Here is a 14,284-nt window from a genome sequence, read left to right as displayed (position 1 = left end):
TTAAAAAATTGGGCTGGGCATAACATTTTTAATAGATGGTTCCACAAAAACGGAACGGTTACGGAAGACATACGGATGCATTTCCGTATGTGTTCCGTTTTTTTTGCGGACCCATTGACTTGAATGGAGCCACGGAATGTGATTTGCGGGCAATAATAGGACATGTTCTATCTTTCAATGAAACGGAAATACGAAAATGGAATGCATACGGAGTACATTCCGGGTTTTTTTGCGGACTGTATACTGAACGCAAGAAACGGCTTCTGTCCTGTATTTTATAAAACAATATTTAACTTAATACAAACATAAAAGGAACAGATCCCTTCATAGATGCTGTTCATTTTCTGAGATGCACTTGTTAAGGACCTGCTATTTTTACATGATTTAAAAATACAGCATTGCTCCATCCAATTTGTCATTTGTCATGTGAACAGATCTTTTTTTTATTTAATTTAAATAAAAATAAATTAACACAATAAGATAAGAAAATTGTGCGTACAACAGAAGATCCAAGATGACGTTACAGTCAAAGGTAGCTTAAGACTCACTCATACATACAAAATGCCTGAATGTTGGATAAAATAAAGCTCAAGACTGTCAATAGCAAAGAAAAGGGAGAAGGAGAGAGAGGAAGGGAAAGGTGGCGGTGGTGGTGGTGGTGGTGGTGGTGGTGGTGGGGGGGGGGGGGGGTTCACAACTTTTCCAAGAGTGGGGAAATGGGGTAAGGGCACAGGCAAATCAACCAGAGAATAATATGAGGCATGCTGCCACGTATGACTGGGAATCTCTCAGGTTACATCCCCCTCCCAAACCTGGTAAGGGGGCCATCTTTGTATGTTGTCCAAGGGAGCCAAAGTAATTCAGTTTTATATGCTTTGGGGTGCTTCCGATCATTAGCATCTCCATTCTGTTGATGTAGTCTACCTCAGAGATCCACTGAGACCTTCTGCCACTCTGACTCTGACGAACTCAGTCCCAATTCTCTCTCCCCAGCAGTGGTGAAAGAGCGAACCAGAGAAGCGGGCTTATTCAGGAGAAGACTGTAAGAAGAGGAGATAACATGTGAGGGCGGGGAAGAACTTTGCAGAAGGGATTCAAAGTTTAGTGTAAACAAAAAATAGGATGGTAGCAGGCGTGCCAGTTTCGATAAATCCTACTGAATGTGAGCACATTTAGTAATGCTGTACTCCAGTCTTTTCTGGTGTACAAAAGTAGCTAATTTTTACACAAGCAGCATTTTGCGCAAAAAGTTGCAATTTTTTTAAGATTTCCCATTGCTCAATGCATTTTTAAATAAAGTGGGTGTAGCTTAATAGAAGGGCCTTTTCTTCTTTTATATATATATATATATATATATATATATACTGTGTATATATATATATATATATATATATATATATGTATACTGTATATATATAGCATTCCAAAGGAGAAGACATCCAGCTTTTAAAAAAAGTACGGTGTGAAAGTACATGTAAGGGCTCATGCACACGGCCATTGCCCTGCCATGGCCATATTGTGGTCCGCATACAGCGGGTCCGCAATACACGGGCACCTGCCGTGTGCCCCCCTTATCATGGATGCGGACCCATTCACTTGAGTGAGTCTGCAATCCGGGAGATGCGGTGTGGAACGGAAGCACGGATTGGAAGCCCGCGGAAGCACTACGGAGTGCTTCTGTGGTGTTTCTGTCCGTGCCTCCGCACCGAAAATAAAAAAAATCTAAAAAAACGACTGAATGAATGATTGAAAAGGCACAGTTTACCCATTTCAGTTTGTTGATGTGTTTTTTTTAAACCAAAGCCAGTAGTGGATGATAAACTGAGGACACATATAGAATAGGCTACTGCTCTTTTTGAATCCACTTCTAGTTTTGGCTGCAAAAACATCAAGAAACCTGAAAGAGTAAACCCAGCCTTAAACTGATGCCATTTAAAGCATCAGTTGTCCAATCAGTTTTTGAATCATGACTGGAAAAAAACCGCAAAATAAGTATTTAACATAAAAAATCAGCACCTTGTGTGGCCACTTAGTTGCAGATTTAGGGCTTGTTCACACGACCATGCCATTTTTTGCGGTCCAAATTGCAGATCTGCAAAAAACGGATGCTGCCCGTGTGCCTTTCGCAATTTGCGGAATGGAACAGGAGTACCATTATAGAAATACCTATTCTTGTCCGCAAAACAGACAACAATAGGACAAGACTCATCATTTTTGTGGGGCCACGGGACAGAGCAGCAGATGCGGACAACACGCAGAGTGCTGTCCGCATCTTTTGCGGACCCATTGAAATGAATGGTTCCGTATACGGACTGTATGCAGAATGCAGAAAACAGCCCGTATACGGAACGCTAAATACGTTCGTGTAGAAGGATAAGAGTATACAGAAGAGACTCCTGTCACCATTGTAAGAACATGCAAACTCAATTAAAAGGGTATTAAAGGCAAAAGCATTTTGCTTGATGAGTGGGGGTCTGACCACTAGGGTCACCACAGATCACTAGAATACTCATGAAGCTGGGAGAAGGGGGGATTGGTGTCTTCCATTCTAGGGATCAACCTTTCTAGCATTTAGCACCAGTCCAGAATATAGGTGATTAAATGCTTGTTACTAAAATCCCCCTTAATGGCCTTAAAACAGCAATTAATTAATTAAACGTGGTGTCTTAGGCTATATTCACACAACTGTATGTGTTTTGCTGTCCGAAAATTGCGGATGCATAAAACACGGATACAGTCTGTGTGAATGTCGCCAGCCCTATGATAGAAATGCCTATTCTTGTCCGCAGTCTTTTTTGCTCTATCTTTTTTTGCATAGCCAATGGCAGGCGAGGATGGGGACGAGCCTCCATAGCGTCACCCGCGATGCTAGTGAGGCTCGTCCCCGTACCCACCTGCCATTAGCTGCTCCCCCCCCCCCCCCCCCCGACACCAGATGTTTTCATCCGTGTACAGGGAGAAGCAGTGGTGTGGGATAGGTATATTCCGTGTGAGGGGCCCGACACATGGGGGCTGTTTGAGATATTGGATAACCCCTTCAAGAAAAAAGGGGTTCACTGTTATTTCCAGATAAACAGCCCCTATATTCCCCTCCTGTGGCCATCGTGGTGGTATTACATGAAAGCTATGTTAACATGACACAGCAAACTAAGTACACAGATCCAGCAAACTTTAAATTGACAATGAGCACAAAATCAGGTTAAAGTTTGCTGCAACTGCTTATTTAACATGTTAAGTGTCAAGTTAAAGTTTGCCACATCTGTAGGTCACATGGAAATACTTACTGCCGTTATACTGGCCCACCTGAGCTTTTCTTAGAACAGGGATCAGCAACCTTTGGTACTCCAGCTGCTGTTAAACCACAGCTCCCAGCATGCAAACATGCTTGGCTGTTCTTCTAACTCCCACAGAAGTGAATGAAGCATTCTGGGAGTTGTAGTTTCAGAACAGCTGGAGTGCCAGAGGTTGCTGATCCCTGGCTTAGAAGGTAAATTTGGTTGGTTGTTATGGGCATTGAAATATGGTGTTAATCCTATTTGTGGGGCAAATATCATGCAGATTATAAGAGTGCTATCAATAGAAATCAAATCCAGAAATGTGTTTAAAATATTTTTGTATTGCAGATTATCAAAGCAGCAGCTAGTCTTTTGTCACAAGCTCCGCCAGGGATTACGAGAGAGAGTTCATGATTCCTCTACAGTAGAAGAAATATGCCCCACCTCAAACATCATCTGCCATGAGACTACAAGAGGAGGAATTCGGGGGAGTTTCTGATGATTGTGCTGTGATAATCTGAACCTTCTGAAACAGGTGTTCTATACATGTGACTAGCCTATAATTAGTGACCATTTAGGAGCTTGTACATATTAGTGTCTTCCATGGACTCTATGGCATTATACTTGTCAGATGGTTATAATTCAAAGCGAATGTTCATTCATTTGCAGTATATCCTATTTACTGTCAATTCACCATACAAATTCCCTTAAAGGGTTGTCCGGCTGCTTAACATAAAAAAAAAAAAAAAAAAAAGGCTCTGCATGATATAAAATAATAATGAAGTCATTTTTTTCTCACTGATTCTCCTTACACCACCATTCTGACTTTTCATGTCAGTCTCTACTCCCCGATTCCTCTTGACGCACACAAAATGGCTGCTCCGCTAATAACTGGCTGAAGTGAGTCGCCACTGCAGTTATTGATTGGCTAAGTGGTCATTTCCTGCATATGACCAGGAACTGGTGAAGGACTGTGAAGCAATGGGATGGGGGCATCTGGGCGACCAAGGAGGAAAGTATGACTTCTTTATTATTTTACATGATGCAGAGCCTTTTAAAAAAAAATATATAATGGCCAGACAGACCCTATATAGTCTTAGAATGGTCAACATTATAAAACACGACTGTTGCCTTTTTTGTAGTCCACAAATTACGGATCTGAAAAACACAGATACTGGCCATGTACATTCCTAATTTTGCGGAATTAAACGACTGGCCCCTAATAGAACAGTCCTATCCTTGTTCATAGTGCAGACAATAATAGGACATGTTCTTTTAACTGACACAGAATGCACACAGAGTCATTTCCATTTTTTTGCAGCCCCATTGAATCGAATGGTTCCACATACGGTCTGCAAAAAAACCGACACAGAAAAAAAATATGTTTATGTGCATGAGCCCTAAGAGTCACACAAATGTAGACCTTCCATAGCGGCTGGAAGCTACACAAACTATTGTGCACCATTGACACTTGGGATTCTATTTCATTAGTAAAACTTCACATCATAATTAAGACCATACAGCAGGTAAATAATACCAGCCTAAGGCCTCCTGCACACGACCGTTGTGTGCACCCGTGGCCGTTGTGCCGTTTTCCGTTTTTTTTGCGGACCCATTGACTTTCAATGGGTCCGTGGAAAAATCGGAAACTGCACCGTTTGGCAGCCGCATCCGTGAGCCGTGTTTCCTGGCCGTGAAAAAAATATGACCTGTCCTATTTTTTTCACGGCTAACGGTTCACGGGCCCATTCAAGTCAATGGGTCCGTGAAAATCACGGATGCACACAAGATTGTCATCCGTGTCCGTGATCCGTGTCCGTGATCCGTGTCCGTTTTTTCCTATCATTTCAATGGCAAACTTGACTTAGATTTTTTTTTCATTTTTCATGTCCGTGGATCCTCCAAAAATCACGGAAGATCCACGGAAGAAAAAACGGGCACGGATCACGGACCTACGGACCCCGTTTTTGCGGACCGTGTAAAAAAACGTTCGTGTGCAGGAGGCCTAAGAACCATAAAAGTAACTCTTGTGTAACAGAACTTTGGCTTTTTGGCTGGCGTGGTCAGATTTGATTTTAGACAAGCACATAGTAACTTGGATTCATACACTTTAAAGTTTTTTGTTTCAGATGTTACATACACTAAAAAGATATTGGTTGTAAATTATTAATACATATAACATTCATTTTTATGTGACCAGGCAATCAATTTAAGCAGTTGTCTCATCTTGGACATTTATAGTATATCCACAGTACCATAAAATGTTTTATAGGTACAAACTCTGGAACCATCTCCTCTCTCCAGAACAGGACCCATTCTCACCCAACCAGGAATGGAGAAGTGGCCATGCTCATGCACGCTCTCTCCATTCACTTCAGTACTACTTCCAAAAATAGCCAAGCACTCTGATTTGACTATTTTCTGGGACACTATTAAAGTGAAAGGAGAGAGCCACTGATGTGCGGTAAGCTCTCCATTTCTAGCCAAGTCTAACAGGGTCCTGTTCTGGAGATAAGCACAGGTCCCAGAGGTGGGACCTGCACCTATCAGACATTTATGGTATGCGCTGTGGATATACCATAAATGACCAAGATGTTCTCACAATCTCTTTTGTCTGCCACATTATAGAACCTATTTTTAATTCCTATTCTTGTCCCAAACATGCTGCTATGGCCTTTGTCTTTTCTTGTTTTCTCTCTGATAACCAGTATTTTAAAGGGCCCTCAGTCCCGTGCAGATGTACTGAAAATTACATTTCAGCGAACTGGCTCATCTTTTCCCAGATCTGCTTCCTAAGTTTAAAGCTTCATCTTGTGCCTTAGGGCTCTTTCACACTTGCGTTGTCCGGATCCGTCGTGTACTCCATTTGCCGGAATTACACGCCGGATCCGGAAAAACGCAAGTGACCTGAAAGCATTTGAAGACGGATCAGTGTTACTATGGCAGCCAGGACGCTATTAAAGTCCTGGTTTCCATAGTAGTAGTGGGGAGCGGGGGAGCAGTATACTTACCGCCCGTGCGGCTCCCAGGGTGCTCCAGAATGAGCACCCTATGCGATCAAGAGTCCATGCGATCAAGTCATCCATGCACGTGGGGCACTCTGACGTCATTCTGGAGCGCCCCGGGAGCCGCACGGACGGTAAGTATACTGCTCCCCCGCTCCCCACTACACTTTACCATGGCAAACAGGACTTTAGCGTCCCGGCAGCCATGGTAACCATTCAGAAAAAGCTAAACGGATCCAGTAATGCGCCGAAACGACGTTTAGCCTAAGGCCGGATCCGGATTAATGCCTTTCAATGGGCATTAATTCCGGATCCGGCCTTGCGGAAAGTGTTCAGGATTTTTGGCCGGAGCAAAAAGCGCAGCATGCTGCGATATTTTCTCGGCCAAATAACGTTCCGGTCCTGAACTGAAGACATCCTGATGCATTCTGAACGGATTTCACTCCATTCAGAATGCATGGGGATAATCCTGATCAGGATTCTTCCGGCATAGAGCCCCGACGACGGAACTCTATGCCGGAACAAAAGAACGCAAGTGTGAAAGAGCCCTTAGTTCTGAAAAAGTGAAACACTCAACGTGCATCAACTTGTACTGTTTGTATTAACTGTTAAATTGCTTGTATCAAATGAATAAAAATAAAAAATATTTAGTTTCCGTTATATCGCTGATATTATTTTTAGATATATAGTAACTAACTAGTCAAGCTCAGTACTACCATTTGTTTGAGTGAGTTTCGTAAATTAAACAGATTGAAGATACTAGTTATGCCTTATAGTCAGTGTTTGGTCAGTGATTTTGAGACAAAACCAGATGCGTGTCTAAACACAGATCTTTTGTGCAGATCTTTCCCTTATGGCCTCATGCACACGACAGTATTTTTTCACGGTCCGCAAAAACGGGGTCCGTAGGTCCGTGATCCGTGACCGTTTTTTCATCCGTGGGTCTTCCTTGATTTTTGGAGGATCCACGGACATCCACGTTTTGGTGTCCGCCTGGCCGTGCGGAGTCAAACGGATCCGTCCTGAATTACAATGCAAGTCAATGGGAACGGATCCGTTTGACGTTGACACAATATGGTGCAATTTCAAACGGATCCGTCCCCATTGACTTTCAATGTAAAGTCTGGAGTCCCTTTTATACCATCGGATCAGAGTTTTCTCCAATCCGATGGTATATTTTAACTTGAAGCGTCCCCATCACCATGGGAACGCCTCTATGTTAGAATATACTGTCGGATATGAGTTAGATCATGAAAACTAATTTCCGACAGTATATTCTAACACAGAGGCGTTCCCATGGTGATGGGGACGCTTCTAGTTAGAATATACTACAAACTGTGTACATGACTCACTGCCCCCCTGAAGGGGTTAATTGTACTATCATATCCCCCTGTAAGAGATCAGGGCTGCCAGGCAGCAGGGGGCAGCCCCCCCCCCTCCCCAGTTTGAATATCATTGGTGGCCAGTGCGGCCCCCCTCCCTCCCTCTATTGTAATAATTCATTGGTGGCACAGTGTGCGCCCACCATCGGCCCCCCTCCCTCTATAGCATTAACAACATTGGTGGCCAGTGTGCGGCCTGCCACCCCCCCCCCCGATCATTGGTGGCAGCGGAGTTCCGGATCCGTCCTGAATTACAATGCAAGTCAATGGGAACGGATCCGTTTGACGTTGACACAATATGGTGCAATTTCAAACGGATCCGTCCCCATTGACTTTCAATGTAAAGTCTGGAGTCCCTTTTATACCATCGGATCAGAGTTTTCTCCAATCCGATGGTATATTTTAACTTGAAGCGTCCCCATCACCATGGGAACGCCTCACTGGGGCTCCGATCGGTAACCATGGCAACCAGGACGCTACTGCAGCCCTGGTTGCCATGGTTACGTAGCAATAGTACAATAGTAAAAGATTCATACTTACCTGCGAGCTGCGATGTCTGTGTCCTGCCGGGAGCTCCTCCTACTGGTAAGTGACAGTTCATTTAGCAATGCACCACACAGACCTGTCACTTACCAGTAGGTGGATCTCCCGGCTGGACACGAACATCGCAGCAGCCAGCAGCCAGGTAAGTATGAATCTTCTACTATTGTACTATTGCTAAGTAACCATGGCAACCAGGACTGCAGTAGCGTCCTGGTTGCCATGGTTACCGATCGGAGCCCCAACGATTAAACTGGGACTCCGATCGGAACTCCGCTGCCACCAATGATCGGGGGGGGGGGGGGGGGAGATGGGAGGCCGCACACTGGCTACCAATGTTGTTAATGCTATAGAGGGAGGGGGGGCCGGGAGAGGCCGCACACTGTGCCACCAACAAATTATTACAATAGAGGGAGGAAGGGGGGGGCCGGGGGGCGCACACTGTGCCACCAACGAATTATTACAATAGAGGCAGGGAGGGGGGGGGCCGCACTGGCCACCAATGATATTCAAACTGGGGAGGGGGGGTCTGCCCTGAGCTCTTACAGGGGGATATGATAGTATAATTAACCCCTTCAGGTGCCGCACCTGAAGGGGTTAATTGTGCTGATCACGGGCCCCTGTAAGAGATCGGGTGCTGCCAGGCAGCAGGGGGCAGTCTTGTACACAGTTTGTAGTGTATTCTAACTAGAAGCGTCCCCATCACCATGGGAACGCCTCTGTGTTAGAATATACTGTCGGATATGAGTTTTCACGAAGTGAAAACTTAGATCTGAAAAAGCTTTTATGCAGACGGATCTTCGGATCCGTCTGTATGAAAGTAACCTACGGCCACGGATCACGGACACGGATGCCAATCTTGTGTTCATCCGTGTTCTTTCACGGACCCATTGACTTGAATGGGTCCGTGAACCGTTGTCCGTCAAAAAAATAGGACAGGTCATATTTTTTGACGGACAGGATACACGGATCACGGTCTCGGCTGCAAAACTGTGCATTTTCCGATTTTTTCACGGACCCATTGGAAGTCAATGGGTCCGTGAAAAAAAACGGAAAACGGCACAACGGCCACGGATGCACACAACGGTCGTGTGCATGAGGCCTATGTCTGTGGAGGCTCCAGCTCTTTACCTTGTGTCTGTGGAGGCTCCAGCTTTGGTTTTGGTTCACAATCACTGATGGAAATAGCTGACCAAAACACTGACGTGTGAATAAGGCCTCAACCAGTTTTGTGGTCTGCAAATTGCAGATCCGCAAAACACGGATGCCGGTTGTGTGTTTTCCGCATTTTGTGGAACAGAACGTCCGTTCCTCAGTAGAGCAGTCCTATCCTTGTCTTTTGAATGGACAAGAATAGGACATGTTTTGTTTTTTTGGCGGGGCCATGGAACGGAAGTGCAGATGTGGACAGCACACGGAGTGCTGTCCGAATCTTTTGCTACCCCATTGAAGTGAATGCGTCTGCAACGGACCCGCAAAAAATGCGGCTCAGATGTGGACCCAAACCACGGTTGTGTCCATGAGGCCTTAATGTGGGGTAGGGGAAACAAAGTCTCCAGATTTTGTGAAAATCTGTTTCATTCACCTAATTGGGGTTTGCAGAAATCCATGTGCATGCTGCCTCTTTGAAATGAATGGAGCGGATTTTCAGTTGTTTGAGTGTGAGTGCACCTTTATAGTCAATATGGTCCGTTGGGTGTCGGTGTATGTCCCATAATGGAACAGAGCAATAGAAATACGAGGGAAGATGTGAACCTAGCCTAAAGTATATATTACTGCCATGAAATAATTCAGAAGGTTTAAAATAATTCAGCAGCTTTAATATTGATCATAGCAACTAACAAGAATACTTTTTCATTTTTAACTATGTCAAAAAAAGGAATCTGGACTACAAAGTGGGCAGAAAATGCTGCTAAATATTATTTCTATGTTATCCCTGTGTTTGCCTTTAAACTGGTTTACTGAAGTTCACTACCATACAACTAGAACATACTAGTTCAGGTTGATTGGCTTCCTATGAAATTATGATATACAAGTGTGATATTTCAGGAAGTTTTGGCATAGAAAATATTTAAAGAAGTTGTCCGAGTTAAAATAAATTGTTAAATTGATAAGAAGATGTTAAAATAGGAAAACAAGTTATATTTTACCGGTTCAAAACCTCTATGTACCAGCTCTGATGCTTTGGTCGTTCCAATTGGGTTTTGTTTACATGGCTGCATCAGTGACATACTCATATACCAAATTTGAAAGATGTAGCCATTCACTGGCCTTACCAGTCTTGTGCCGTATACCACTGAGTCCTGCAATTGGCTGCAGTGGTCACAAGCAGTATATGGGCATGCCGTCACTTCAGTTAAGATGACATCATAGCTGCAGCTGCATGTAAGATTGGAAGGGTGGTGCTGGAGTGGAAGGGGTTTTAACTGGTAAGTTTAACTTGCTTTATTATTTTAACCCCATCCTTGCCATGAATTTTTATTTTATTTTAGCTGAAATGTGGTTTTACTTTACTAGAAACATTAGCACATGTAGATCCTAAGGCCTCATGCACACGACCGTTGTGTGCATCCGTGGCCGTTGTGCCGTTTTCCGTTTTTTTTTGCGGACCCATTGACTTTCAATGGGTCCGTGGAAAAATCGGAAACTGCACCGTTTGGCAGCCGCATCCGTGATCCGTTTTTCCTGGCCGTGAAAAAAATATGACCTGTCCTATTTTTTTCACGGCCAACGGTTCACGGACCCATTCAAGTCAATGGGTCCGTCAAAATCACGGATGCACACAAGATTGTCATCCGTGTCCGTGATCCGTGTCCGTTTTTTCCTATCATTTCAATGGCAAACTTGACTTAGATTTTTTTTTCATTTTTCATGTCCGTGGATCCTCCAAAAATCAAGGAAGACCCACGGACGAAAAAACGGTCACGGATCACGGACCCACTGACCCCGTTTTTGCGGACCGTGAAAAAAAACTGTCGTGTGCATGAGGCCTTATTCTGTATTTCAGTTGGGGAGTGTATTAAACAACAAGAGTGTGTTTCATTTATCTGATATGCAGTGACGTATAGGAAGTTATCTAGTAATGAGAAGCTAATGTACATAAACAGGGATGCAATCTGACAAATGATTGTGTGTCCAAAAATAACTTCTAGTGTATCAGTACTGGGTAGTCAATAAACCCGACTTCTTGGAGAGCTGTATGATTATGAGGTTGTGTAACTTTTTGCGGTTACACTTTTATATGTACGTAATGTACATGTTTAATCCAATGCATTCATTTGTTAAAAGTTATGTAAGTAATAAGTTATAAGAACTTTTACATTGTCAGGGAACGTCCACCAGGGACAACTCTACTGCTGAATTAAAACCAAGGACTTTACTAGAGTCTCAAAAAATCCCCAATGCATATATGCAAAATTCTAGAACTAACCACCGCTTCCCCTCACACCCTAGCACTAAAGACGTATTTTACTTTCTGGATAGGCATTATATTTTGCACTCCCAAACCCACAGGACTATACAGCTTTACATACGTATTACATCCAGTGCTTCAAACATGACATCTCTGATGTATACATTCTTTTTAACCATCTTCTCCATTCGGCCCATGACAACTTCTTCATGTCACTATTCATCTCTGCAGAGATTGCCCCACAGACATCTTTGGTTTCTCACTTTCCATTATCCTCCCCATCCTGTGTTATCTTGCTGCTACCCCAAATACTTTGCACTACAATGTCCGAATTATAGTGCCATACAGACATAGTAATAATTATCCTGGAGAGTGCCCTCATTAATAATAGTGCCCCTAATAATTATAATGCTACCCAAGAGTGCCCCTGTTAATAGTAGTGCCCTCCATAGTGTGCTCAATAATACTGCCCACCATGGTGCACCCAGTAAAAATATGGCCTGTGTAGTGCCCCCATTATTAATACACTTTGACCCCTGTAGTGCTCCAGTAGCAACAAGGCCCCCTATACAGCCCCCAGTAGTTTTATGGTATCTCTTTAGTGCCCCCAGTAGTTATAATGCCCCCTGTAGTGTCTCTGTATTTATAATTAGAGATTAGTGAAATTTTAAAAAAAATGTATTCCAGCTTTGTCGAACTTCGTCAATAAATTCAATCTGTTACAAATTGCTTGTCATTGTATGGATCCGGCTGAATCACATTGCCCCTATTAATTTAACCCCTCAGATGATGTGTTCACCGCTGATTGCGACATCTGAGATTCACATTTAGGTGATCAGGGGGTTAAACCAGGGTTACAAAAAAAATTATACTCACCTCATCCATTTGATCGTGGAGAGCCGTCTTGATTGAAGAAGAAAACCTGGCAAGTAGATGAGGTGAGTATAATTTTTTTTTCAGCCACAATTTTAGGAAAAATTGATTAGTTACCACAAAGTGCATAGAAATTTGGTGTTGCGGTAAATTAAAATGCCCCTATAGTGCCCCTAGTAGTTATGATACCTCCTGTAGTGCTCCAGTAGTTATAATATCCCCGGTAGTGCTCCAGTAGTTATAATATCCCTGTTAGAGCTCCAGTAATTATAATGCCCTCCTGTAGTGCCCCAGTAGTTATAATGCCCTCCTGTAGTGCCCATTGTAGTTAAAATGTCCCCCTATAATGCTCCAGTAGTTATAACGTCCTCCTGTAGGGCACCACTAGGTAAAATCTCACCCTATAGGATGACAAAATGCTGTTGAACAGCAGATGAACAGTTTTTTTTTAATCCTGAGCAGTTCTTGCATTGAGGTTGGGGTTCCTCAAATCTGGTCTCAGTCCCACTAAGTCGGGTTGCTTCAAAATTATTCTGAAACCAACCTCACCTGCTGTTTTAGGTCTCTGAGAGGCTTCTTTCTGTCACAGACAGTCTCTTAATTCTACAATAGCCCCCCACCAAGTGCAATGACAGTGCAGTACGTGCCTTTACATGTAATGCAGGAGTATAAATCCTGAGCTTGAACTTGTCTCATGGCAGCTGCACTTGGACCTTGGTGCACAGCACTGTTTAGACTGTGTATGTCTCATAGCCTGCTGACCATCATCATATCTCGCAGCAGCTGTTCTGGGCCTGCTTGCTTAACACACATTCAGCAGGTCCCTATGCAAGTACTTGTTCTCGCTCCAAACTCTGCCATTTGTACTTCTTCTGCGCCCTCCTCTCAGTGTCACTTCAGCATTAGGCTCTGCATGAGTCCACACTGACGAAGTCTGTTGGTACCGTTATCTATTAGAAGACAGTATGCCATTTACACAGGGGCAACAGAGGGGACACAACAAACAGAAGAACAATACATTTTAGGGCAATATACATAATTACTGAGAGGGAGAAACATGAGAGATCTCTATTATAGGGTTATTTAATGTCCCGTCTTGTCTTTAGGTCACTGATCAGACAGGAACACTCCTGGATACCAAGTGATCGTAGAGAGCAGAAGAGCTGACATCTATTGCCCTGTTATCCATTGCCCTCACTCCTTAGACCAGGCGGGATTATGTACCAACTGACTGGCCCTGTCAATCAGCTGTCCGAGGGAGGGGTTGGGGAGTGAATGGAACAGAGCTTCTGTGCAATGAGAGCAAAAGTGCAGCTGTTATTGCACTAAAGGTATCATTTGAATATTTTAAAAAAGCTGATTTTATCTGCAAAGGAGCCATAGATCGCCATAGAATGGCAGAGTTAGAATCAGGTGAGCTAGGCCTGAAAAAAAGCCGTCTAAGCAAACTACCATGTAGGATTGCCCCCCCCCCCCCCCCCCAAAAAAAAAACAACAAAAAAAACAAAACATACCTTTCTGGAGAGAATGGGCCCTCTTATACTGAGCAATCCTTCTTTTTATTTCTATACAAATAAGGTTTTTGGTACATCGGGGACGGAGCCACTCCATTTGGTATACCATTAATCTGCCATAACGCCACCCAGGGCCACCTCCTCTTGATTGACAGTCCCTGATATTTCAGCGTTGGCCGCAATGACACAGAAGTCAGGTGCACTAAACAGAGTGGGCCTGCCCACAGTGCACCGAAAACCACTTTTGCATTAGGATTAGAGGACCAGATTTTGACAAGAAATC

General features: G+C 43.7%; 1 protein-coding gene across 1 annotated transcript in view; it reads left to right on the top strand.

Annotated features, from left to right (window-relative positions):
• Nucleotides 1-4,031, top strand: part of LOC122925785 (protein phosphatase 1 regulatory inhibitor subunit PPP1R7 homolog) — a 75,231-nt gene extending 71,200 nt beyond the window's left edge. Inside the window, exon 10 of the mRNA XM_044277137.1 lies at nt 3,624-4,031. Within this exon, the coding sequence (XP_044133072.1) occupies nt 3,624-3,689 (66 nt within the window). The 3' untranslated portion in view covers nt 3,690-4,031. The remainder of the gene's footprint in view (nt 1-3,623) is intronic.
• The last annotated feature ends 10,253 nt before the right edge of the window (nt 4,032-14,284 follow it).

This window comes from Bufo gargarizans, chromosome 2 (genome assembly GCF_014858855.1).
Source record: "Bufo gargarizans isolate SCDJY-AF-19 chromosome 2, ASM1485885v1, whole genome shotgun sequence".
Lineage (NCBI taxonomy): Eukaryota > Metazoa > Chordata > Amphibia > Anura > Bufonidae > Bufo > Bufo gargarizans.
The sequence above is the reverse complement of the archived record's forward strand: the minus strand, read 5'-3'. Positions and strand labels throughout refer to the sequence as shown.